General features: G+C 39.0%; 1 protein-coding gene across 3 annotated transcripts; it reads left to right on the forward strand.

Moving 5' to 3' along the window:
• The first annotated feature begins 1,687 nt into the window (after window positions 1-1,687).
• On the forward strand, window positions 1,688-27,477 carry LOC100711053 (protein transport protein Sec24A). 3 transcript variants are annotated; one of them, XM_019363731.2, is made up of 24 exons: window positions 1,688-2,087; window positions 4,888-5,508; window positions 11,903-12,118; window positions 12,355-12,432; window positions 12,940-13,002; window positions 13,617-13,780; window positions 14,185-14,372; window positions 14,614-14,716; window positions 16,303-16,429; window positions 16,599-16,708; window positions 17,009-17,121; window positions 18,243-18,361; window positions 18,694-18,749; window positions 18,961-19,167; window positions 19,626-19,749; window positions 20,075-20,233; window positions 21,006-21,179; window positions 21,430-21,540; window positions 23,115-23,290; window positions 23,540-23,677; window positions 23,844-23,948; window positions 24,501-24,593; window positions 24,730-24,833; window positions 25,933-27,477. In XM_019363731.2, the coding sequence occupies exons 1-24, from the start codon at window positions 2,027-2,029 to the stop codon at window positions 26,045-26,047; spliced, it is 3,525 nt and encodes a 1,174-aa protein (XP_019219276.1). In that variant the 5' UTR covers window positions 1,688-2,026; the 3' UTR covers window positions 26,048-27,477. The 3 variants fall into 3 exon arrangements, with proteins under 3 accessions (XP_019219276.1, XP_019219277.1, XP_003451452.2); XM_019363732.2 differs by having other exon boundaries at window positions 16,306-16,429; XM_003451404.5 differs by lacking the exon at window positions 12,355-12,432.
• The last annotated feature ends 472 nt before the right edge of the window (window positions 27,478-27,949 follow it).

Consider the following 27,949-nt stretch of genomic DNA (forward strand, 5'->3'; position numbering starts at 1 on the left):
CGCGTGTGTGATGGTTTGCTCCAAGTTTTCATATTATTATAGTCAAATAATCTCGTTAGGCAAGTCAATGTCAGCTCTGATATGACGAGAAATACTTTATTTATCTCATATTTAGGAAATCATTTGTTTAAAGCAGTTCAAATTAATAGTAAAATAATAATAACAAAGAAAGAAATGGAAAACTATATTAATAAAATCTTGCACTCCATTCAGGAGGTGCAGAAGATTGTCCTCCTGGGCACTGGTCACATTCTCAGGAGGACTTTATCCATCAAGTGAATCATCACATGATATCTCATAGTAGCTCTAAGTTGAAGAAATAAACTCAATATCATGAGTGAACAGAACAGGATTTTAAGGATGATAAAATATTAATATTAATAATAATACCTGTCAGATACTTTCTCTACGAGGCAGGTGTATTGTATTATAGAGGGTGATGTGGTATGAAAGATACCCTGTAGCTGTACTTATGTCAGGAGAGCTTAATCACTCTGTTAGAGAAGGTGCTTTCTCTTGCTCTCTCTCAACAGTAACCGGTGCGGAGGGTGGTCTGGATTAATCCATGATGGGAACAGTTTATTCAATGATCTGCTCTCCAGCTTCAAAAGTGTTAAATTTGTAGCCAATCACAGTGCCAGCCACCGTCCAGCAGACCACTGCAAAGTAATTGCGCTTGCACAACTGAGTAATAGAGAATCTCCATCATGTATCTGCACACACTGAAGGATCTAATTTTTCTTATGAAACAGAGTCTGCTCATTTCATTTTTGTACACAGCTTTTGTGTTGGTCTTTCAGGTCAGACACCCACAACACTAACATCCTATCCCAGGGATAGGCACAGGTCATGTAGGTTGTAATTATTTTGCAGATTATTTGAAATGTATAGGACTTGTAGACCATTTTTCCTTTCAGCAATTCTTATTTCATTTTATATTATAAGCACAAAATGTATAGGCCACATCATATTACGTGCATATGACTAGAAGGATAAACTCCAGGCAAAAACGAATAAGAAAATTAACAAATTATAGTTAACTGACTTCTTATTCTTCAAGTTTTGTTGTCACATTTCTGCATTTCTTGACAAAAATGGTCAAACATCTGATTTGGAGTTTGTCCACCTGTTCTCATTAATATGGAATTTACCCAGTGATTAAAAACAGTAATGTACAAATGTATTCCCTTTGTCTTTCTTATCACTTTCAAAACAATGATGCTGGATTTTTCCCAGTTGCATACAAGGACAAAACAAATGGCTCGGAATTCATAGAAGTTGTAAGAAAACTCAATGTCAAGTCTAAATGTTTCCAGTGTTTGACTGTTTAATCAAATGCAAAAAAATGATAAATTAAACTACATTAACCCTATTATAAAGTTAAGGCTTATTCCCAACTAACCAAGGTTTATGTGTGGTTGTTTTTCCATACAGTTATGTCCAAAAGAATTCACCCGGGGACAAACTATAGCATATTCTTTTAGTGCTTTAACTTAGATTAGAAGATTCCACCATACGTTTATAAAAGTATCGCAGGTTGTATTTCACGTCCTATTAAATGAGCAGCTTCTCAAAAAATCCATAGTGATTGTCCATGAACTCGATGATGTTTCTAGTACACTGGAAAATCCTGTGCACCGGAGGAAATGCCACGTGTACATACTGCGCATGCCCGACAGTTTCTACGTTGATCCTGCTGGGTGATCCCAGCTTCCGGTGAAAGGGGAGAAGTGTCTGACACGATTACTCTGACCAGGCCCATCGTTACTCACCCGTAGATAGCCGAACGGGTTTTTTTGATAATAGCGATGGGCTTGTAATCGTCAACAAGTCACCTAATCAACTTTTTTTTTTGAGATAATAGGAGACGTCGCCGCGGACGCCGCTTTGAGCAGGCTACGCACCGTCAGAGCTACAGGTTTAAACGTTACCCGCGACTGTCAGCCAGCTAGTTAGCCAGCTAAAGTCGCAGCTAGCTTTTCGCCAACTAAGCACCTCTAAATTAGATCCTGGTGTCTGTTTCAAGATGTCAACTGCGGGGTTCAATTCTCAGAACGGGACTGGGACAGGGCAGACATACGCAAATGGTGAGTACCTTTTATTAAATATATTTACTTCAAGGCGAAGTAGCTAACAGCTAACTGGCTTTCGGTAGTCACAAACGAGCACTAGCGGCACTTCTTGGATCTTGTGTCTGATGCTAGCTGTTAGCTAACTGACTTGCTTAGTAACGCTGTAACGATAGGTAGCTAAGTAGGGGCGACCTGTCAGGTGTAGAGCTGAGGTTAATCTTGATCTATGTTACCTTGATGACTTAACATGACCAAAATAGTTTCTGTCTTTAAGTTACGCTATATATACACATTTAGTTAGTGTTTGAATGTTTGCTACTTTTCCTGTGTCGAGGTGGCAGCCCAACAGGTTGATTATAGGACTCATCAGGCACCATAAAATTATAGAGACAGGTGTTCAGTTGTCCTACCTTTCTCCACACAACGTAATATAATATACGTAGATATAATGCGAGCTCGTCGATAACTTGAAAAGTAATTGTTTTTTTCCTTTCATGCTGCTGGATTTGCCTGAACCTTTTCTGCCCAGCGTAACTCGTGTATTCACAGTGTATCGCTTAGTTGTTGTTGTTTTTTAAACTCCCGATGTAGTTTTAGTGGCAGTGAATAATTACATTTGCTTGTTTACTAGTTCTTTCACTGTTGTGCAATACGGATTTTCAGCTGGCTTAAAAGCTCCGGCTTGTCTGCGTCCTGCGTTTTTCTGTACATGTGGCACGTTGGGGACCATCCAAATATGTTAAAGCAAAGCGTTCCCCAGCCTGAAACAGATAAATGTCTTAATTTCAGGTTATTCATATCTTTTTATGGTTTTCCAGTGAAGCAGTGATATTTCACAATCAAATTAGTCTGCACCTGAAATAGCTTTCTTGTTCTGTGCAGACAACAGCATCCCAAGGTCATAATACCTCAGGTCCAATTCAAAAGTTGTAAATGAGTACATGTGATCTTGGTCATTTTAATATACCATTGCTTTTTCTTTCTTTTTCTTTTTTCTAATTGCAGTTCAGTTAAAAATACAGCAGTGAAAAATAAACAATGCCAATTACCAATCATGGATGGCATGACTTGAATAATATTTGTTATCCTGGGTTGTCTTTATGCGAATGAAATTTTAATGTGAGAATATGGATCATTGTTTAAGAAAATGTTCCCATATATCAGGTGTAATTCCCATCACTTATGAATGGACAGAAATGTCATATTATAATGCTAAGCTTCATGTATAAAGACTAAAGACAGCTATAAGGAACCTGTCCATTCCAAACCCCTTAATACGCTCTAAGGTGAGGGTGTGGTTTTTGTGTGTGTGTGTGTGTGTGAGAGTGTTTTTTGGGTTTTTGTTGTTGTTGTTGTTGTTTTCCTTGACTGATTTATGTTTTCTTTGGTATCATTATCATATACCCAGTTATTGTTAGGTTCATTTTCTTGTCTTGAGTATTAGTATTGCTGGCAGCACAGGGTTGAACTTTTGAAGACAATTTAGTAATAATTTCATTACAGCACTGAACTGAACTGAAATTATTAGTTTTGTCTTTGGAGTTAAACAGCTCCAGTACATTAACAGCCTCACTATTTGAACTTGCTGTCATAAAGTGGTCTTACAGCTGCTTTCATTATTTTAATCATTGTAATGCACATTTACACCCTCACATCTAGATTCACATGGGTTTTATTTTTCTACTCTGAAGGAAAGTTTTTCTAATTTTACCATTAGATGCTTCTTTTTTTTTTTTCTTCTTTTTTTTTAAATGGAGTGAAAGGTCTGATATCACATTCGGGACTTTATGATTTCTGACTTTCTCAGAATTTAGAAAGGGCAAAGATTACTGGATTATGTTCTGCCATCTATCTTTGCATGTTGAGAAAAGTTTTCTAATCCCTTTTCACTCTGCTGATTTAGCCCTGCCGTCAGTTATAAAGTAAAGGAATAAGTGCATAGTAGTGAAATGCTTGCATTACATAATCGTTTAGGCCACAAACGGCATCACATTGAAATTTAAAGTGTGCCGATTAGATCTTTCTTGAGGTAATTTTTGTCCTGCTTTCCTTCCTTCTTCCTCATAACTGTTCATTTAGAATTTGACATCTGTTTCCTGTTCATAACAAGGTCTTACATCACCTAATGTTATTAATGTTTGACACTCTTGAAACTGAGATGTTTGTGTCACATTTTTAGCCTAGTATCTGCACAGTAAACTCAGCATTTTAATGGTACACAAGTGTCAGCTTTTATCACTGCTGTGTTCAGTAAGTAAGCCCGAAACCCACTGTCACTGAGGGCAAATCACAGCAAATTAAATCCAAGTAAAGAGATTACTCCTCTGGCTGTCAGTTCATTGGTCATTTGATGCATCCGTGTGGTTTTCACTGCCAGCACTGTGCCATCTGTTTTTCATATAAAAACATTTAAAGCAAGTGGATTGCCTTAATTAAAACGCACTTGAATCTCAAACAATAGCCCCTGGTTTGAAATCTATAACATTGCTGGTTACATCTCTCTGTAACGCTAAAGGCTTTATTGCTTTTGAACCTAAGGCTAAATTTCAGATATAACTCTTATCATACATGACAATACTGTTATTTAAAGAGCTGCAGCCGTTGTAAAAATGTTGGCATCTGGTACAGAAAGAGTAGTCGGGCAGATGTTTTCCCCTAAACAAAGGGATTGAAATAAGAGCTTTCATAAAAAATAAAATTGACATAAAATTACCTGAGAATTAAATGATTTTCATGTTTGATTTTAATTACTCAAAGAGGGAACTTTGAGAAAAATGTATTAACATGTCTGTATTTATCCTCCTCTGGTCTCCAGGTCCATCACAGAATCCTGTTGCCCTCCAGCAGCTACCAGGGGTTAGTTATGGGATGACTAATCAACCACCATACAATCCAGTGCAGGGCAAAGCTCCTGCACCCCCTGGCCCTGGACTTTACCCAGCTGGGCTATACCAGCCTATTCCCCCAGTTAGCTCATATCAGCCAGGCCCACCACCCACCTCTTACCCATCCTCTGCAGGCCAGCCACTGTTGCCCAGGCCTCCAGTGGGAGGTCATCCATCACATACCCCTCCTCAGTCTGCCAGCCCCAGTCCTGGTCCTAGGATGTCAATGCCTCCTGCACAGGCAACACCACCTCCTCCTGCTGTGTCTTCTAGTAGCTACTATCCCAACCCTCAGCAGCCCATGACTCCAGCATGGCAGTACAACACATCTACACCACCACTGGGGCCAGCAACCTCCATTAGTGCGCCTCCAATGGGCCCTGTGGCAAATCATGTGAATCCAGCCGCAACCTTAGCAGGGCCATCACTGCCATCATTAGCACCTTACAGCTCAGCACCACGACCACCACCTCCCAACATGTCTCACAGCACCACCCAACCCCCGGGCCCAGGAATGCCTCCCACCTCTCTGCACGGCTATACACAGCCTGGTAAGTACATCAAGGCATATAACAAAGAGATACTCAGTGTTTCCCCATACATAGACTTTACTAGGCTGGGAAGCCTGGGCGTATTGACAAGTGGAAAGCTAAACTCATGAGGATAAAGAGCATAACAAGGCCTTTCTCCACCTATAGCTGGAGTCTGTCCTTGCGATGGAACTGATTGTTACTGTTATTTCATGTAACCAAATACATATGGTATTATTTATTATGTTATTGGAAAGGGCATATACAGTGGTGTGAAAAAGTTTTTGCACTCTTCCTGATTTCCTGTTCTTTTGTATGTTTGTCACACTTTGTTTCCGATCACAAAACAAAGATAACACAAGTAAACATAAAATGCACTTTTTAAATGAAGGTGTTTGTTATTAAGGGGGAAAAAAGTAAAGTGATTACCCCCCTAAACCTAATAACTGGTCAGGCCACCCTTAGCAGCAAAAACTGCAATCAAGTGTTTGCAATAACTGGCAGTTAGTCCTTAAAAGTGCTGTGAAAGAATTTTGGCCACTTGTTTTTACAGAATTGTTGTAATTCAGCCACATTGGAGGGTTTTCAAGCACGAACCATCTTTTTAAGGTCATGTCACAGCATCTCAGTCAGATTCAGGTCAGGACTTTGACTAGGCCACTCTAAAGCCTTCATTTTGTCATTCAGAAGTGGACTTGCTGGTGTGTTTTGGATCATTGTTCTGCTGCAAAACCCAAGTGCACTTTAGTTTGAGATCACGAACAGATGGCTGGACATTCTCCTTCAGGATGCTTTAGTAGACAGCAGAAATCATGGTTCCATATACCACAGCAAGTCTTCCAGGTTCTGAGGCAGCAAAACAGCCCCAGACCATCCCACTACCACCACCATATTTTACCGGTAGTATGATGTTCCTTTTTTGAAATGCTGTGTCAGTTTAGTTCAGATGTAATGGGACTTATGCCTTCCAAAAAGTTCACCTTTTGTCTCGTCAGTCATAACTGTTCATCTTAGTAATTTCCCAAAAGTCTTGAGGATCATGAAGATGTTCTTTGGCAAATGTGACATGACCCTTTTTGTTCTTTTTGGTCAGCAGTGGTTTTCTCCTTGAACTCTCCCATGGATACCATTTTTGCCCAGTCTCTTCATTGTGAATCATGATCTCTGGCCTCAACAGAGACATATGAAGCCTGCAGTTCTTTAATGTTCTTCTGGGTTCTTTTGTGACCTCCTAGATGAGTCTCTATGCTTTCTTGGATAATTTTGGTAGGCCGGCTGCTCCTGTGAAGCTTCACCACTCTTCCAAGTTTTCTCCATTTGTATGTAATGGCTTCAATAGAGTCCCAAAGCCTTAGACATGGCTTTGTAAACCTTTTCAGGTTGATAACTGTCAGTGACTTCGTTTCTCAGGTTTAGATCTTGGCATGATGTGTTGTTTTTGAGGTCTTTTAGCCTGCTTCACTTTGTCAGACAGGTTCTATTTAAGTGATTTCTTGTTTCAACAGGTCTGTCAGTAATCAGGCCTGAGTGTGTTTAGTGAAACTGAATTCAGCTTTTCAAAAAATTGGTTTAGTGACAGTTAATTTATGTTTAACAAGAAGAGAAATTACTTTTTCACATAGGACCGGGGTAGGTTTGGATAACTTTTCTCCCTTCATCAGTGAAATCGTCATTTAAAAAATGCAGTTTGTATTTACTCGGGTTATTTTTGTCCAATATTAAAATTTGTTTGATTATCTGAAACAAGTGTGACAAATGTGCAAAACACTTGGAAATCTGGAAGAGGGCAAACATTTTTTTCACACCACTGTATGCACTGTTCAGTTGATTTTCTGTGTAAAACACTGAACTTCCAGAGGCCACTGCACTAACCCAATGCAATTTCATTTTTAAAAAAAGATGTAATTACACAGTGGTGAGGCAACAATTCTTAGTTATTGCAAATGAAACCATAATGATGCCCCCTGTCCTGGGGTCAAAACAGTAAAAAGATGAATCATCCTGTCGGGTTTCACTGAAAGCACTGAACTTTAACCAATTATTATCATGCAATTATTGCCTATTTAATTATTTGAAAATACATACTGTAGTGTGTGTTAAGTTTGACGCTGTTCCTTTCTGGCATCTTTTCTTTGGCGTGATTGCTTTAATTTTTCCCTGTCATTGTCTTCTTTGATTGATATGTGTTGGAGATATGCATATCTAGAATGCTGATATGTTGGAGCTGGACATTGCCCTCTGTTCCTACACTGATCATGTTGGCCTGCTGTGGCCTCTGGCTCCCTCCCAAGCACAGAAACTCATTTAGTCTGAATACAAAGTTCAAATACAAACTATATTGTTTCTTACATTGAATATAATTTGGCTTTTTGGACCACTTTTACTTTCTGGCACAGCCTCTGGTGGTAGAAAAATGCACAGATTAATGGTTTCTGCTGTTGATATTAACCAGTTGCACTCATTTGTATCTCAAGGATATTGGTTATTTTTTAATTTCCTGTGAGGGTTAAGGGTAGCCTTCAGTTAGCTCACAGCGGTAACAAAAAACACTCATAAAGAATCTTAGTAACAGGAAGTGGCTTTGTTACATGATTTTAGCTTGACACAAATTGGTTGTGTAATATGTAACCACAGAGGCAAAGTGATTTCACAAAGCATTTCTGTAATTTAAGTTAGATTTTTTTTCATTTGTTTGTTTTAGTGCAGTCTTTGCAGAGGTCAAATGGTTGCTTTAGTCTTTAATTTTACAGTCAACTTTGATTGAAAATTGCACCATCAGAACTATGTGTCTTCTTCTTCCTGTTAATAATATTATCATTATTATTATTATTATTAGTAAAACATTTTCTGTAACATTTGAAAACTGTAAAGGAAAGGTTTTTTTTTTTTTAAGTTCTTTGTCTAGTTATGCTTTTACTACATAGATCATTTTTTAATGAACGCTGTGTGGGCACAAAGGGCATTATTTAGGCCTGTATTTAGTTTAAGTGGTAAAAAAAAATGCTTGTGATCATAAAATAGGATTTTGTTCTGTTGAGTTGCTCCAGTCTGCAAAAGCATACTTGAAGCCATTTTATGTTTATATACATAATGAACCTGCCAAACTGCATTTTAAAACTTCATTAAGGATGAATATTATTAAGATTTTCTTCATATAGGTCAGGTCGTTTTTTGTTTTTGTGTTTTTTGGGTGGAGAAAAGTAGGAGGACATAGGTTTCCAGCATCAGTGTAACTATTGTGTTATCTCCCACAGTGTGGAATGAAATCTTTGCTTTGCATTGTGAACTGTTAGAAAACCACTGCAGTGTTAATGAAAGGAATTGAGATGATCAGGCATATAACTCCAGTGGACTGGATTTGGTCCTAGCTATCATTTGACATACATCATAATTACTAATAACTTAATGTATTTAGTAATATTTGTCGATGTCTTAATTCACTCTAATTTGGTGATACAGGTCTGTACTGCAGCGGTTTTAAAGTTTCAGATACCTGTCCAAGTCATAGACAAAATGATTGAATTCTCACTAGTCATTCTTCTGGCTAAATATTTGCTCCTAATTTGTGTTTGTGAACCTTTATAATTTCTTAGTTCATTGCTGCAAGCACCTGCTCTACAGCAGTAAATATTACAAAAATTAAATAATAAGTTTTTAGGTGGATTGTTTTAGTTTGGAGTGTCTCATATTAATGCAAAAAACAAACAAATAAACAAACAAAAATTGTTTCTTATAGAAACGTCTTGGCCAGACCTGTTGTAAAGGAGGTAATGCTGTCTAGCAAATTGATTGAGTTTAACTTAAGAAGGTAAAATGGGACTCTCTCTTCAAGACAGAAAGCAAATGTTGCCCACTCTTAGCATACAAGCTTAGGAAATTGCGTTATTAACATAGTAAAAGAGTAAACATACTTGCTGTCTTCAGTCATCACTAAGTTCATCAAGAAATGTTTGTTTGGGCACAGACAGTCCTGAACTAGCTGGTGTGTTAGTACAGATAAATTCACTTGTGCTCTGAGGTTAACTTGCTGTAGGTTAGTAGTGCCACCAGCTGTTGTCACCACAGCCTGGAGCTTAGTGTGGTACAGTACACTCTAATGCAGGGGTCGGCAACCCTAGGCACGCGTGCCACAGTTGGCACGCAAAGGGTTAACTGATGGCACGACCAATGCTGGACTGGCCATCGGGCTTTTGCTCGGTGGCCGGGTGACTTCTTTTTCCTTTGTAACGGTATAAACAATGAAAGGTGGTCGATTGGCCAGATGCTGGTCGGTGTGTAAAAATAACTCAGTGGTTTGGTGGTGGCTATGGCGAAGCTTCCTCAGATTCAATAAAATTAGCAAGTGGTGGAGGCCTCAGGTGGATGAGAGAAAGGGGAGGCAGTAGGAGGAGTGACCCGAGGCAGCCGCCGGTCCGAGTCTCAGGTGAACTGAACTTCAGGTAAGAAGTTATGACCTGCAGTCTATCTGGGTCAAATATAAACCAAGTTTAGGTGGAGTTTATTTTCGTTGTGCTGACTTTTTACAGTCAGTTACAATAACTCGTACTGCGTGCTAGCTAGCATGACGGAGTTTCTATACAGCTGGGTGGGTGCTTTGATGTTAGTGATACCATAGTGAACTGTATTTTATTCACAAGGTTAGTTAGTAGAGTTGCCTGTAAAAAGACGGAATTGTCTCGTATTCAGAGAAAATATTACGCATTTCGTAATGAGGTGAAAAGGAACACAGTTTGTCCCGGACTTCAGCTAGAATGAAAAAAAGACACAAAGCTGGAGTTATTCTGTCATTACGCTGTCAGCTGTTTCTTCTTCTCTCATTCTCCCCCTCCCTCTCCTGTTGCTCAATCATGAAACGATCAATGATCAGCTGATCGGCTTTTCTCTTGTGTTTGTTTATCTCCCACTTTGCGCCAGAAAGAGGAAACCAGCGGATGTCGCGCTAAACAACAGCAGCACGTTTAAGCTTGATCAGCTGTTGTTAGAATTTATTTAATATTACTTTCTAGTATCAGCTGATGTTTGCTGGAGCCACAGCTGTAAAGCTGCTGGTCATGATGGTTTGTATATCTGGTGAGAGGGAAACATGAAGATGAAACCAGGAGATGTCCTTACTGAATCATCAGAGCTGAACAGGTGATGGAGAAACAGGTTTACCTTTTAGGTGACATGAATGAGTTGAAGGGAAGTTATGAACTGTTTCTGAGAGACAAATAACACCAGGATCCTTTTCTACGTAGCTGACAGCTGGTAACTGTGCAGGGGCGGGTCTAGCAAAGTTTTGCCAGGGGGCCAGGTAGGGCATTAACAGGGAAAGGGAGGCACAAAGAAATACTTTCTTATTCTCATTTAAAATGTCTGGCTGTTATTAAATAATTATCTGAAGCTTACAACCAAAGTTTTTATCTGACATAAAATGTATAGAAATCATACATATAACATCGAAATAGCTGGAATCCACAGCTGTGTGTGTTCATGGAGCTTGCATTTTCACCTGCTGGACATCACTACCTGACAAGTTTAACTGTCTTCAGAACATTGCAGAGGCCTTATTGACAGTATTTGGCTCTACATATCTGTGTGAGCAGATTTTCTATCACATGAGTGTCCTCAGGTAGCCGTCTGAATGCTGGACACTCGGAGACCTGTGTCTCTGAGTGGGAGACCAGAGATCACATTAACATGTGTATCTCTGTATTAACAAACATGCCATATTGGCCCAGTTTATTTTTCTTATCATTGTTGTGAGGAGACCATAAATAGCATTTGTATTTTCTGTATTTGCTGTTCTGGAGTTCTTGTTATGGATAAAAAGTGTCTTTTTTTGTTTGTTTCAAAATAGCTGATAACTATTCGCTGATAGCTGCCAACATCTGCAAATATAATTCTATAAAGTGGTTCTATATAGTGTGTAACTGTTAATATAGAGCGTTATTAAATTTATTGCTAATGCAATCATATGGCACACTGACTTCTGAGGAAATTTTAAATGGCACTCGCCATCAGAAAGGTTGCCTACCCCTGGTCTAATGTCTTGTACATGATAGCATGTTGGAGTTGTTTTACATAGACTGCAACCTTGACATAATTTTAGAAGTGATAACTGACCAGCTGAAAGCTGTATCATGATGTCACCAGTTTCACAGGGATGATAGAAGATGTTGCTAAAGTCACGGCTGTGTGCCAGAGAAACAAGCTACACTGGTTTCTGATGAATTAGTCATTTATTAAAGAGAAGAAAAGATAAACATAGTCATTGATTCAAGCTTTTTAATTTTAAAGATTTCCAGGTCTCGTGTCAAAGAAACTGGGAAAATCATTCATCACAAATTTTTCACATCTTGTATGCAGAGTAATTAGCTCATTATACATTGAATAGAGGAAATCATGATGAATTACGGTCTTTGTTTCTCTGCAGGTGTGGCACCTCCACCAATGAATCCCATGGCGCCCCATACATACCAAGGCCAGTCGAACAGGCCTGCTTATGGGCCTCCACCTACAGGTCCACCACCTACAGGTCCACCACCTACAGGTCCAACACCTGCAGGCCCACCACCAACAATGAAACCCACACCACCTCCCACTGGACCTCTAGTGGCTAATGCCACACCTCCACCACCTAAAGCAGATGGTAAGTGTAATCTTTTTTTTTTTTTTCTTTTCTTAAAAACACAGTGCCCAGATCTCAGCACATTTGGAAACATTAGAATAGACATTAAACATTTTACTCCCACAGATGTGCTAATCGTGATATTTAATGACTGCATATCCTTTGTATAAGCCAACGTGTTATCATCTCTTTATATTTTTTTTTTCCTGATCACCTTCCATTGTTTCCCTCCCTCCACTCCTTCCACTACATGCCAGCTCAGTGTGGGGGCGTTGTTAACAGCACTCTTTCCCCCACTGAGCCCGACAGCCAGGAGGGAGATATTGAATGTCCAGGTGTGGCAAAATCAGTTTTCAGCTCTTAGATGTTGTGTCAGTGCTGTGCTGCCAGTCCTGTCTCATCTGTACAGTTCTTGCTTGTATCTGTGGATGCACTATTGAGCATATACAGAGGATTCATCTCATAGTTTTAAAGAATAATGCATATAAAATGAAAATAATCTAGAGATATTGTAATGTTGTAATGGCATTCATAGTAACTCTGTATCTTTTTAGTGCTAAACTGAGCATCCATGGAAACAATTATTTCTTGATGGTGTGTTTTACCTTTTCAGTCATCTAGGCTCACCATGTCTCCCATGTGACTCAACTTCTAAATATTAAAATCACCAATGTAAAAATACTTCCCATAAATATGTTTAGTGTCTCTTTAATTTTCGTCATCATTAATATTGTCATTGTTTTGACCCTTTTTATAGTTCATTTTGTTCCATCCCTGTTGTTTGTGGTTGGCAAAGTGTTGCTTAAATTATTCATATCATGTCTGTGTTTGCTTTGAAACAGGAGCTGTGGCTGGCAATGGCCCGCAAGCATCAAACAGCTATAATCATCTTGACAACAAAATGGGTAAGGCGGTTTTCTGCCACATATTGGATTCTGTGCACACAGCAGTCACATTTGCAGTCTTTGCAAATGCCTGTCCGTGCAGTTTTTGACGAATATGAGGCATTTCTACATTTTATTGTACAATCTTTAATTGTGTGATGTATGTCTTGAATCCCAACTGGATTCCATTTTCAGTACAAATATCTAAATATTAACTGTCACAAATCCCACTGTGACTGTGAGCTCTGGTGAACAGTCTTTTGTTTTCTTTTTTTCCTTTGGTTCCATACCAGCAGGCGTCTCGGAATGTGTAATATACTTTTCATATCATCAGCAAATCCCATAAAAAGAACAAAATCCACAATAAACAACTTCTGTTAACAGTCATTGTTTGTGTAGACAAACATTAAGTAGCTTAGGCTTCTAAAAACACATTTATGAGGGAAACCCATTCAAATCCTCATTACCACGAAACATTGGCACTGGGTTTTATTTTAAGCCGTTGACTAATATGCCTGCTGCTGTGTATACCTGTCAGCCACAGAGCTTCCCATTTTTAGTGATGTGTGCTATTTGAGTTCTCATTTAAGCCTTTGTAAGTGTAAATGTTTTTCATGTTACTGTTTCTTCCATAGCTGGCCCGACTCAGCCTGGACCACCCGGTCGGCACTTGGGCCACTACCCTTCGCTCCCTCCCGGGTACCAGAACACCTCAGCTCCCCACGCCACCCCTCCCATCCACCCTGCGATGCAAGCCGCCACGCAGCCTTACACTCAAGCACCTCAGCCATATCAGCAGGTGAGCCTAAGGTCACAACCCAGTTCCACATAATTTTAGAACTCTTTGCATACACAGTTTGTTCGCTTGTCACTGACTTGCACATGAATGCAAAACACGTGCTGGTTATATGGAAAGGAGAATAACCAACACTGGGTTGTTTTTTTCATTGTTGCATGGGGTTGAACTGGTTATAGAACTGGAATGGCTAAACAAACTTAGGTGCATTATAGTAAAGGGCTTGTGAGGGAACAGTTTGCAACAAATGCTTAAATCAGTTTTAAATTAATTTTATTTCAAGATACAAATTTAGGAAAAAGCACTTGAACACGTGTGGACTTCAAAATTCTCACATTTATTGTGACAAGTAAATATTATTAGACTATTAGGCTTAATGTAATTTTTTTTTTTGTTGTTTCTTTCAGCCACCTGGTGGCCCAGGGCCGGCTCAGCTAAGCCCATCGTTAGCAGCCATGAGCCTCCAGTCCAGCACCCCAGAGGCCCTGAGAGTGGTCAACCTCCTGCAAGAGAGGAACCTGCTGCCACCGGCCCCAGTCCCTGCCCCGACACCCTGCCTCACCCAGGACCTGCAGAAACTCAACTGCAGCCCAGAGTGAGTCATAATGAACTAATTTTGCGTGTTGTGACATTTTTGTCTTTCATTAAATTGATTGTGTTTCTATCTCATATAGCTAATAATACTATAACTGATCTCTGTTTAGTTTTTGTTTTTAAACTCAAAATTATAAATGATTAAGAAATGCTACATTTAACGTGGGACTTTAATCATATCACTGTTTAGTGTTAAGTGCGCACAGCCTAAACGCTGAATTTGTCACTCTGTGTGCTTCCAGAGTTTTTCGCTCTACACTGACCAGCATCCCTCAGACCCAGTCTCTGCTCAATAAAGCCAAGATGCCACTGGGCTTGCTGCTTCACCCCTTCAAAGACCTCTCGGTAACGTGTCAATTTAATACTGAACGTTCACTCTTAGTCATCAGTCAGTTTAACTGGGTCAGTTACTCCAACAGCTTCCACTGTGAACCTCACCTGCTAGTCAGCAGGTTTTCGGCAATAAATGCTGAGTTTATCTTTCGTTTATTTCAAAGCAGAGAACATTAATTACATGTCATACACATCACCACAATCCCAGCTGGAGATTTGTTACCCGGGGCCTATGTTTACTATCATTGTCACTTTTATGATCAATCCTGAGTGTGAGGAGAGAGCACTGATTTCTGTCCTCACATTTAAATTGTTATACACATAATATTGGTGACACATAGGAGACAATCTAGTCACAAATGTGTGTAGTCATTATCATGTATCAACAATTAGAGGTAATTTTAGAGTGTGTAGGTTAATGGTTTCTAGACAGAGGGTGGCGAGGTATTTCTGTCTGTTTAGAAAAAAGGTCTGCTCTATTTGAAACGATACTGGACTACACCCAAAGCTCAGATGTCTCAGTTTTCTCCCAGCATTCAAATCTCTTTCGAAGCAGTGACTTATTTTGGTTATTTACATGAGTGCAAGGGTTGCAGTATTATGCATTTGCACATGTATTAATCATTTGACACACTAACACACGTTAACACGAATTTCTCTCCATATATCGCTATGTTACTATGTCATGTAGTGAGAATATTTATAGACTGTTTATGAGTATAGGTTGCATGTATTAACTTGTGTTTTTGTTTGTTTTTCTCTAATCTGAAGTGGATAAGAATTTGTGTTTATCTTAAACGCTTCCATGCAGTTTTATGTCATCATTATCATTGGGTCAAACCTTGCAATTGGCACTTTATCACACATTGACAAAAGACTAAATTATAAATGAGAGGACTGCATTGAATAAAATGTAGAGTTAGGATATTGACTCTTTCTGCTGCTTTAACTTGGGTTCCTTTACTGCTGCATGTCTGGTTTGAATGATAAAAGTGCAATAATGCCTCCCTTCAGTGGAACAGACTTTCCTCTTTACTTAGTGGCACACACATGCTTAACTCGGAGCGAATGAGTTTGTTCTATGTCTTTCTGGAATAGGTGCCTCATTCCTCTGGCTTCTTATTTAAACATATACCTGTGACGGTTAGTTCATTAAATGAATTCCCCACAAAAATCATATATATTACAGGAGCTAATTGTCTAATCTCATCAGTGGTGCTTTTAAAAACGAGGCATTCCCAGAGCCATTTTTAAAATGTGTCATCCTCATATAACACCAACATATAACAGCTATATTATCTTTATAAAGATGCATGAGCTGCATCAAATTTGTATTAGTTAAACAGTGTCTTCCTAACAGCTGTTTATTTCCCAGTAGGGTTTGACTTAATACACCCCTGGGCAAATCTATCACAGCGACTACGTTTATGTTTCCCTGTTAATTGAGGACACAAATTCCAGAGACATTTCACAGCTTGGACAGCAACAAGAAACGTCTTTATTGAAATGCCATTTAAAATAAGCTGCAAACCAGATGATGTTTGCCTCGAGGCTCTCGTCTCACAGAAGTTGTTTCTCATCTGCTTTTATAAATACAGCAGCTTCCTGTTGTGACATCCAGCACGATTGTTAGGTGTCGGTCCTGCAGAACCTACATCAATCCCTTTGTCTCTTTCCTGGACCAGAGAAGGTGGAAGTGCAACCTTTGCTATCGGGTTAATGATGGTAAGTAACGAGAGGGTTTTTTTCCACCCACAGATTAAGTATAAAGAGAGAATAATGTCACCTACTTTGGAAAGAGGATTTTATTAGAGTTCATATGTGTTTTCACCTCAGGTAGAAGATCTGACTCAGTACTAAAATCTCACTGGAAGTTTTGTGTGTTTGTGTGTAGTTCCAGAGGAGTTCATGTACAACCCTGTCAGCAGATCATATGGAGAACCACACAAAAGGCCTGAGGTCCAGAATGCCACCATTGAGTTCATAGCTCCTTCAGAATACATGGTAGGTGTTTAACATTGTATCTGTCACCAGTTAAATCCATGTTATTATAAAACTGGCATTTTCAAAGTCATGTAAAATTGAAGAATTATGATCTGAAAGCTGAGGGAGATTTACTTTCCAGAACTCTCTCGGGGCAAAGTTAGTTAGTGGTTATTTTAAGCTTTTAACTTGCTATTTTAACTTGCTAAATTAAATTCTGAGTGTTGGAAATTGTGCAGTCTTCTGTGTACGTGATAGTAATTTTGTCTCTTTTTATTAACCCTGCTTTAACTAGCTTATGTTTGCCCTGATTTTGTTCAGCTGAGGCCACCCCAGCCTGCTGTTTACCTCTTCGTTCTGGACGTTTCCCACAATGCAGTGGAGACAGGCTACCTAAATGTGTTCTGTCAGTCACTGCTGGACAACATCAATTCGTATGTACAACCTTTAATTTTGATTCATTAGAGTCCTTTCGACAAAATAGCCTTTTTAACAGTAATTTTCCGGAGTACTTTTAAAATATACATAGGGCTCAAGCACATTCACAGCTAAGACCTAAAGTGCATGGAAACCGATATGTTTTTAATGGGTCAGTGTAACAATTTTTTCTAGGCCCTGGATAAATGTAGGCACACGTTTTTAAATTTGGCCTACACTATATTGCCAAAAGTATCCAAATTATTGTATTGAAGTGTTCCAATCATCAAGCATTTAGGCATGCAGCCTGCTTCTACAAACATTTGTGAAAAAATGGGTCATTCTCAGGAACTCCATCCGTTCCAGCGTGGTACTGTGATAGGATCTCACCTGTGCAACAATGAGGCGTATAGTGCACAGAGGTCACCAACTTTCTCCAGTCAGTTGCTACAAATCTCCAGACTTAATTTGGCCTTCAGCTTAGCTCAAGAACAGTTTGTAGAGAGCTTCATGGAATGGAAGAATGATAAAAAACACACACTGCTAAACCTTAAGGAAAGCCTTCCCAGAAGAGTTTAAGAGTTGTTATAGCTGCAAAGGGTTGGCTGACATCATATGAAAACCCATAGATTCAAATAAAATGAATAAGATGTCACCCAAGTTCATATGCATGTGAAGGTAGACGAGCAAATAATTTTGGCAATTTAGTGTACCTTATTTTCTGTCATATACTGTTGGAGGATACTCACATTGAACATGTACAGTTAATATTTGCATCTGAAGGTTGTTCCCTTTTTATAGAGCCACTGTGACTAAAGAACAGATATCTGTTCAGATGGTTCAAATAATTTGTGTAGACCTAAAAAATCTCCATAGATTCTTATTTCTTTGAAGTAAGGGGTTTTCTTTACAAACTACCCAGTGGGACAAATTGGACCCCCTGGTAGGCTGACTCTGACCACCTGTCCACATATTTGATCAACAGATGGTTATTTTCTGTAATGTGCAGTAACACGATCCAACATAATACCTTAATGGAAGGATCTTAATTTGGGTCCTTGCAAACTACGATGAAAATAGGTTATCCCTGACACATAAGGGCAAGCTTTACTGAAGTGTGTGTGTTTATGTGTCCTAGACTTCCTGGAGACTCACGGACAAAGGTAGGCTTCATCACCTTTGACAGCACCATCCACTTCTACAACCTCCAGGAGGGACTTTCCCAGCCTCAGATGCTAATCGTGTCTGACATAGAAGGTGAGACGCAGCTGACGGCAAAGGCCACACTTTCATTATCACAGTAACTTGACATCAGCTGTGCGCCAACTTACTGCAGGAATCGAGAACCAGCAAACATATAAGGTCACAGACTGACTGGCTCACTAAACATGAATGCCATGTTGGTAAATTAGTACAGCCATGTTTTGTCCCTTTTATTTTAAGTGAAACTTTGTAAAAAAAAAAACTGTTGCACCACATGCAGCGACTCTATTTCTTAATGAAATCACTTTATGGTTCCCCTGTTTGATTTATGGTTGTCATTACCTACTGTTATATTTGTTTAAATAATTACATTTTGCTCTCCACAGATATCTTTTTACCAACACCAGACAGCCTTCTAGTAAACCTCAATGAATGCAAAGAGGTCAGAAATGCTCGTTTTGTTAAAGTCCTGTGTTGTTTAATTTATAAATGACTGTATTTTGAAACTGAGATTAAATGTAACAGTTTACTATGTGTTCACACTATGTAGGAAGTAAAATTGATTGCTGCTTTATATTCATATCCGTTTTCTCTGATTAATAGCGATAACACGTCATAAAAATATGACTCACGTCCACCGATTTGCTTTGCAGCTTGTGCAGGATCTGCTGAAGAGCCTGCCAAATTTATTTGAGAAGACGATGGAGACGCAGTCCGCCCTGGGTTCAGCTCTGCAAGCAGCCTTTAAGTTGTTGTCCCCCACTGGAGGGCGCATGTCGGTGTTTCAGACGCAGCTGCCTAACCTCGGTGTTGGGGCACTGCAGTCGAGAGAGGACCCCAACCAGCGGGCATCTGCCAAGGTAATGAGAGAAGTGTGCTGAATGGTATACAGCGGGATTTAAATATAACCAACAGAGCCATTGTGTTATATGTAGACACCAGTTGCCATAACTATATTAAACAAAGTAAGTCTTAATGACTAGTGTTTCAAGTCAGTCATGGAACAAAAATGGACATGACTAATATTTGATAGCTAGTTTTAAACTTTTCTAATAAATGCAAAATAAAAGCACATTTTTTGGAATAAGATCAGATTTATTATAGAAAAACTATAACTTTTCAGAAAGAGAAGATTTAAATTTTTATGTTTATAGTTCTTTGATTTTGGTAATCTTAAACCAGAGGATTAAATCAGGATTAAAAAAATGTCAGCTTTTCCACAAACTGTAAAAATTGTTTTACTTTGGACGACTTTTGAGTTGTTACTTTACATTTACACTTTATGTTCATGGCGCTATCTGATGTGCATTCCTTTCAGGACATCCAGCACTTAGCGCCGGCGACAGACTTCTACAAGAAACTGGCTCTGGACTGTTCCAGCCAGCAGGTGGCTGTAGACTTGTTCCTGCTCAGCGCTCAGTACTGTGACCTGGCATCTCTTGGTAAGTCTCATCTCAATGGATTGGCGGGAGACAATGGAGGGAAAAGGAAGATGCAGTGGACCTTTTGCTATTTTTTATCATGCTGACATAACCTCTTGCTTAAAAAAATCCCCTCATATTCCTAGATTTTAAAACTCTTGAGTGGTAAAAACGTTGAGCACAAAAATATTTGTCATTAATGAGGGAAAATCTGATTCCCGAAATGATGCTATCAGATTTTATTCATTCCCTAGCGAGATGGAAATTGAGAGAAATTAACCAGTCTGTTTTTTCAAAACTTTAAAGCTTTTTCTCTCCACTTCTGTGCGTTCTCTCTTTATTGCAGGATGCATATCCAGATATTCAGCAGGGAGCGTTTACTACTACCCATCCTACCACCACCAGCATAACCCAGCTCAGGTTGAGCGCTTCCAGAAGGATCTGAAGAGATATTTAACCAGGAAAATTGGCTTTGAGGCTGTCATGAGGATACGCTGCACCAAAGGTCTGTGGGCACAAAAGAGCTAGAGATGAATGAGTGTTGAATAGACGTGAAGGTTACCGTTGCAAGATGTTGTTTATAAACTGTTTGGAATTACCAACTCTGCACTGATTAGGCATAAAATGTGGTCTAATCAGCATCCAAGGCACAATTAGATAAACCTACTTGGGCTGATAGTAGTAATAATAATACAAATAGTTTTGATTTTCACTCTGAAATCATTTTCAGAAATCCTGGTAATTGGTTCAAAACTTTTCCTTACAGCTACAAATTCCCAAATATGAGTCATAGAACTTCAAATTCTCTTTACATGTTTGATTTATTAGTAAAAGTAGTAGTAGTATATGCTTACTGTTGCTAACACCAAGGTCTGCTTTGGGGGGTAAAGTTTAATGTTTACCTCTCAAGGCAAGTGTGAGGGGTTGTAGTTTTCCCAAATCTCTCCAGCTTTGGTGGGAAGTGTAAAGTTAGCATGACTTACAGAGCCAAAACTGACAGTGGAAATTGCAGCAGGTTGAATGAACCAGAAATATGCTTTACAAATTCTCTTGCCCAATAGTGTTCGGTTTTTGCTGTATTTACAAACAGTCCAGCCTTTGTAGCCCTGAATTTTGCTCATCATGGAAATTGGACATAAAAGCTTAAACTCTGAGTCATTATAGAAAGAAAAACACATTTCTAGAGTCTGGACACATTCATGGTTTCTGTTTTTTGGCTACCTTTTAAGATACTGCAGTCCAGTCTGATTGATTTTTCTCTCTGTGTTCCTATGCAGGTCTGTCCATCCACACGTTCCACGGAAACTTCTTTGTGCGCTCCACAGATCTGTTGTCCCTCCCCAACGTCAACCCAGACGCCGGCTTCGCAGTTCAGATGTCCATCGAGGAAAACCTTGATGACATGCAGGTTGTCTCTTTCCAGGCTGCACTGCTTTACACCTCCAGCAAAGGTACGCACACGCTCACTTAGACGAGCCTGTTCGGTTCCTTATCTTTTTGCAGAATAGTGGTGATAAATGGAAAAAAACATCCATGCAAATAGTAGCTTATTATTATTATTATTATTATTATTATATAAGATGGAACTACTTAGTGTAATTTTATCAAATGAGGAGCAGATGTCCTTTTTAAAACATTTTTATAGTGCAATAAATGGGTAGAACAGAAATATGTTTAAATAACATGAATGGTCCCTTACAGGAGAGAGGAGGATCCGCGTGCACACTTTGTGTCTCCCTGTGGTTAATTCTCTGTCAGATATCTTTGCTGGGGCTGATGTTCAAGCCATCACTGGGCTGTTGGCTTGCATGGGTACGTGCTAAACTGTTTTCTAAAATTTAACATGAGATAATCAAGTTTTACAATTATTTTGTTATTTGTTACCACTCATACTTAATTTTATTTGGTCAGTTTGCACATCTCTTTTGCATACTTAATAGTTATTACCAGTTATGTTTGTTTTGAAACTTGTGTATAATAATTGTAGACAGAAATGTGAAAGTGAAGTAACAGTGTGAGAATTTTGTCTTCACCAGTTGTAAATTTCTGGATTTGTGATTGTGTGTTTGTAAAATATGGATAAACTTGGATTTGTGGAAAGCATAACTAGGCGATTATTCTTCATTGTCACAGTTAATACTCTTTTAATTGGCTGGATCCTAAATCCTCACAGGGTTTTCATCGTCTTCGCTGTTATAAGCACTGACAGATGGTGATGAGTGGTGACAGCTGCGGTTGCCTAGCGACCATTCTATACTGAGCATTCGAATCTGTGCTGGCTCATCTGATGTTAACTTGGAGAACAGATACTGATATTATGTTTCAGAGGAGTTTATTTCATTTTAATCTTATAACGATCAGGTGGAGCATGGCTGTTTTAGCACTGTGACTTCAAATGCATAGTAAGGCTCAGCCATGCCATGTAATGGCAACTGTAATATACACAAGGGTAATACTCAAAAAGATTTATACACACTAATCCTTATGCTAAGCTCTGCTGGGAAATATAAGCATTTTTTACAGGTCATGTCACAAATATTAACATCTCAAAGATGGACATCAATATTTTTCATTTTAAATTCACAGAAAATTAATTTGGTAGTTAAATGTCCTACTGCATAAAATCCAGTCACTTAGCAGTGTTCAGCATGCATTTCTTTTCCCCCTCTGGGTAAGTAGATCAGACTTTTACTGGCCCACCAAGAAAACTGTCGCTTACCCACAAGTGCCAATACAGCCACAGGTTATTAGGTCATTCATTCTGTCAAACACAAGTTTCTACAAACACAAATTTATTTATTTATTTTCCTCACACTGACTTAATAGTCTCCATTGAAATGTTATTTCTTCCTAACTTATGCAAGATTTGGGGGGTTATTAGAAGAATGTTACTATGAAGGAAAATAAGTTTTGGAAATGTCAGAAATATTGTGAATTTTACCAGGAACAATTTTGCTCTTAGTTGAATTACATTAGCAGATAAAACCTTCATCTGATAATATAATTTAATGAATCTGTTTTATAAAGTTCATCTCTTAATCACACAAATATTTCGTTTACCATATTCTGGTAAAGAGAAGCATTATTTTTCTCTTTCAGTTAAATTAGGTAAGAAATGTTCGTAAAATTCTGATTTTAAAATATATTGTTTATCTTAAAATTAATTATGGAGGTCTTGATCACAGATTTTTTAATTTTGAAAATGGTGTAGGGACAGCGCCCCTTATTTTACAGTATCAGACCTAAAATGCATAATTGTCTCATAACTGGTGTGAGACTGGAGCCTTTTTTAAACTACTCTGGTAGTCTTTGTTGTTTGTAGAGACAGCCCTTCTATTTAATCCCACAAATATCTGCCTAAAGGTTCTTAATGTCCCTCTCGACAGCTGTGGACCGTTCGGTGACGGCAAGTCTGAGCGATGCAAGAGACGCAATGACCAACGCTGCTATCGACTCGCTGATGTCTTACCGGCAGTCTGTGTTGACAATCCAGCAGCCTGGCCTGCTGGTCCCGGCCTGCCTCAGACTCTTCCCGCTCTACATTCTTGCGCTGCTCAAACAGGTTGGCTGGTTTACACAACAGTTACACTGCCATTAATCTTTTCCACTGACTGATTTTCAACCTTTCCCTGTGTTTGAATGTACGTTTGTTTTGTGTAAAGATCGATCTACTATATCCTCTCTTTGCTAAATTCACTAATTTTTATGAACATTAACACAAGCTGGCTCTACTTTCAGAGGCATTTCTTGAATACCCCACCATTGAGTCGTTATTGAAGGTTTTTGGTGTGTTGATATGTGCGCTTTGCAGAAAGCCTTCAGGACAGGCACCAGCACCAGGCTGGATGACCGGGTGTTTGCCATGCTTCAGCTGAAGTACCAGCCACTGGCCTACGCCATGCTGATGATCCATCCTGCTCTGTACCGTGTCGACGACCTGACTGATGAGGTGAGGAGGATGAATTTAAGTTTCAAAGCCCTGTGTTTTATTTCTTTTTATGCGTGATGTGTAGTTTTAAGATTACATGACTGGACTAAAACCATTTTAGGAAGGAATTTATTTATTTTCAGGTTTCCTTTGTTACTAAGTGATCTTTTCTTTTCTGCATCTTCAGGGAGCATTAAACATCAACGAGCGGACCATCCCTCAGCCCAGACTGCTGCAGCTGTCTGTGGAGAAGCTCAGCAGGGAAGGAGCTTTCCTTATGGATGCTGGAACTGTACGTTTCAAGATGAGCTCTGAAAACAAACTAACAATTTTAAAAGCTGATGTTGGGCAAAATTACAGCTTGGCATTTCCCACACTGAATGTCTCATTTGATTTATTTCCTACATTTCTCCCACTTATTTACAGCAGTGCTAAAGACTCTTTAGATGAAGCTTCTTTCTGTGGCTGTATGTTAAAATGTGCTAATATTGGCATAGTGAGAGAGATTTCCTTTTCGAGAAAATGAGAAATCACTGAACTGTACATTTTGTATCACTAGTGCCTGTTCTCTGTGTGACTTATGCAAATGTGTAGCTCTGTGATGAAGCCTTACTACAGCTTTCTCCATGACACTAATCATTCTCCCCCCACGCCTGATAATAATTTGTACACTCAACATTTTGCATAATCATGTAGCACAGTTCTAGATTAAAAACATCAGTTATGAGCTTTACTGAGCTGTACTTAAAGGAGGTGTTTAGCTCTTCAGTGACAGTTTTCAGTACTGTAATCTTCTTGCTCTTCATTTAAAGATATTTAAATGAACCTCATTCTCTTCCCAAAGGTGATGTATCTGTGGATTGGACGCAACTGCCACTCCAACTTCCTCACACAGGTCCTAGGAGTTCCAAACTACGCTGCCGTGCCTGATAATCTGGTAGGATTTCTTACTTTGGGTCAACTGCTCTGTCTCTGTAACAAGACTTCTCAAAACATGCAGCACAGCTACATTTCCATATGTTGACGCCTTCCCCTACTTGCTGATAACAAAAATTGTTGCTTTCCTCCCACAGTATCTGCTCCCTGAACTGGACACTGCAGAGTCTCAGAGAACCAGAGCTTTCATTGGTTGGCTGAGAGATCAGAGGCCATTCTTCCCCTCCCTGCATATCATCAGGTGGGATGTCACTGGGTATTAGAAAAGAATGAATGAAGTTGCAAAAGTAAAAAGTGTGCTCCCTGGTGGTCTGGCTAAGAACTGTTATAAACTACCGATACTTTTTGTAGTCCTGTCAATTTTTCCCGCACTCTTCCACAGGTAAACGATCAAGATCAGTTTATAGCTTTATCTGTATAAAAGCTAAAATCTCACTATAGTAACTGTTTTTAATAGGCTGATGTGTTGACTTAATGTTTTCTCAGGGCATATAAGACAGTTTCAGACTTGATCTTTCAGAATCCATCAAAACAAAAGAGTCTAAAAAGGTCAACAAATACAAGCCACCCTGTGCCTTTAGGATTATAGCACTTTAACGCTTATAATACTAACTATAATGTACTCAAAAAATAAATAAATCATGTCAGGCAAGTGGCTTATGAGGGTCTGTATTTCCTATTGAGGCTGATAAGTAAAGACAAAAACTGTAGATGATCTCCTAAACCTGTAGACCTTTTTGCTATCTGTGTAATAAGCAAAGAGGTTTACGGAGCAGCATTGAAAACCACCTTACAGTAGCTTTGGTGGGTATGGAGTTGCTGCGTTTGCCTCTAGTTTGCAGGGCAGATATTGACTACTCACTGAGCAGTTAAGAAACTGAAAAGTGTGTTGCAGACCGCAATCAGAGACTGTTCGCCTTCAGTGTAAAAGTTGCTCCTTTTGAAATGTGTTGGTTGTACTGCTGAAGCGCAGCTTTTACTTTGAAAGTCCATGGTCTATGTTTCTGGTTTGCGTCACACTTTTTCAACTGGTCAGCAAAAATCAATTTTTCTTTCATGACTATTGATGGAAAAGTCCCAGATGGTCGTCAACAGGTCTCCTAACCCTCCTTTATAGTACAGACTTCAGGTTATGTTAACAAAATAGTAAATATAGGCTTTGCAACTGTGCTATGTTGAAGGAAATGCTCTCAAAAACTTAAGCATCTCCTCTTCTTCTCTGTTAAAATGAACACAAGTATCTTAAATTGCACATCTGTAGTACCTGAATATGTAGGAGCAATCCCAACTGATGTCTTCTCATTGTGTTCTTATTTCCCACCCATTATCACGTGACTCAGGGACGAGAGCCAGCTGAAAGCCAGCTTTATGCAAAACATGATCGAGGACCGAACAGAGTCGGCCCTGTCGTACTACGAGTTCCTCCTTCACCTCCAACAGCAAATCTCCAAATAATCTTCAGTGTGGCTGCGGAGACGAGGGAACATTGAAGCGAGCATGTGCGTCAGTGTACGTGTGCGAGTATATATGTATATGGTGTGAGAGTGTGTATGCGTGTGAGTGAGACCACACTCAAGGTCGCTTCTTGGTCCTTCTTCAGCTGTGGTCCACCATATCTCTGAGGGGGGGAAAAACCCGAGCTGAACTTAACACGAGGCATCACCCCAATCAAGTCATGTGACGAGGATGTGACAAATAATTGGTTCTGATGCTTATTGGGCACTTTTGAACCCTGCTGAAGAAACAAGAAATCCAGGATGATTATTGTGTCAATGATCGAATGAATCAGTGTTTATTCTCACAGAACAATGCTGTCTAACTGAGGTAGTGCTCAGAAACAGTGCAGGAAAACAGATGTGTGAAGTGTTTGTGTTTGGAAAAAGCACAGTCTTTATTAATACGAGTCAAACATATGTACGTACGCTTAAGACTAGTTTATAAAACAGGAAGGAACCGGCAAAAAGACTGTTTTGTTTTTTGGGTGTCACCTGGAGTATTTGTACACACAGCAGCTGAGCTCTAACAACACTCTTATATTGTACCTGAAGGAGAGAGCGTGTGCTTTTTATTTGACAGTCATTATACTTGTGTGTTGAACAAATCTGTAGACTCTGTTGTTTGAAAGCCTGAATTTTAAAGGTGTTTGAAGGCAGATCAGCCTCGTTGCCGTCGCTGCCTCGAATGTTTGGATTTGGCAGCGGAAGGTGGTTTCATCGGTCTGATCTGTCGCTCATCTTTTCGCTCTTTCTCTCTGGACATTCAGAACACCTCTGACGACATTGCTGTTCTGTTTGTTTGTTTCTTTTTCTGATTGTTTAATTTATGAGACTCCCAATCTGATTAAATTCTATAATTGCCTTGTATGGGAACTCACTTTTTATTATTAAAACCTCTGTTTAAATACAGACTCTATATATGAAATATTTTAATATAATAGGATATGGGAAATTCTTTAACACAGACATAACAAAGCCATTGTGATCTTTTAATCATGCTTATTGATACTTGTATATTAAAAGATTGCATTATATAAAGGTAAAGACATGCTGATGATTTTAGTATAAATAAGTTGAAATGACGCTAAGAAAATAAAATGTTGGGACTTTTTAAGTGTAGTTTGTGTTTTGGTGGGTGAACAGTGTTTATTCTGTGAACACAAAGACTACAAAAGACAACATGGACCAAATCAGTCAATATTTCTCTTGAATGCATTTGAATCGAGATTTTTTTTTTTTTTTTTTTTTTTTTGGTTTGGTCTGATTTCATACAGTTTGTAATCTATGTATTATATCAACAAAAATGTATTTAGGAACAGACAAATATGTTTTGGTCTTCATGCACAAGAAATTTTGTTTTTCATAAAAAAATACTGATGAAAATAAAAAGCAGCTTTGTTTTTGTACAGAGTTAACTTGCTGAGGACTGGATGTTAGTCACATGACTACAGCTAAAATAACACCAGTCGTGTGTGTGGAGAGAGTGGAGTAAATAAACAGATATAATGCCACTGGCATTTTAGAATGATCTCACCTTTCAACAAGAAATTGAATTAATTTAACACCCAAAAAATAAAGTAGAAAATAATACAAATTTGACTTGACCTGTGACTTCTCTTCTGACTTACATGGACAACATGAATAGACCTCGTCTACATGTTACGATGAATCAACTCTTCATTTTCTACACAACAGAAGTCGTTTCAGTTTGAAACTTTAAAATTGGTTGGAGGGTGGGTGGAGGTTTACCTGTTAGTTATTAGCTGTGTCTTGAGTATAAAGTGGAACCTCAATGTTGGCTTTGTCCCACATCTATACACTGTTCAAAAACGGTAGCAGCACTGATGAATTTCTACCTCTG

Source organism: Oreochromis niloticus, linkage group LG10 (genome assembly GCF_001858045.2).
Source record: "Oreochromis niloticus isolate F11D_XX linkage group LG10, O_niloticus_UMD_NMBU, whole genome shotgun sequence".
NCBI lineage: Eukaryota > Metazoa > Chordata > Actinopteri > Cichliformes > Cichlidae > Oreochromis > Oreochromis niloticus.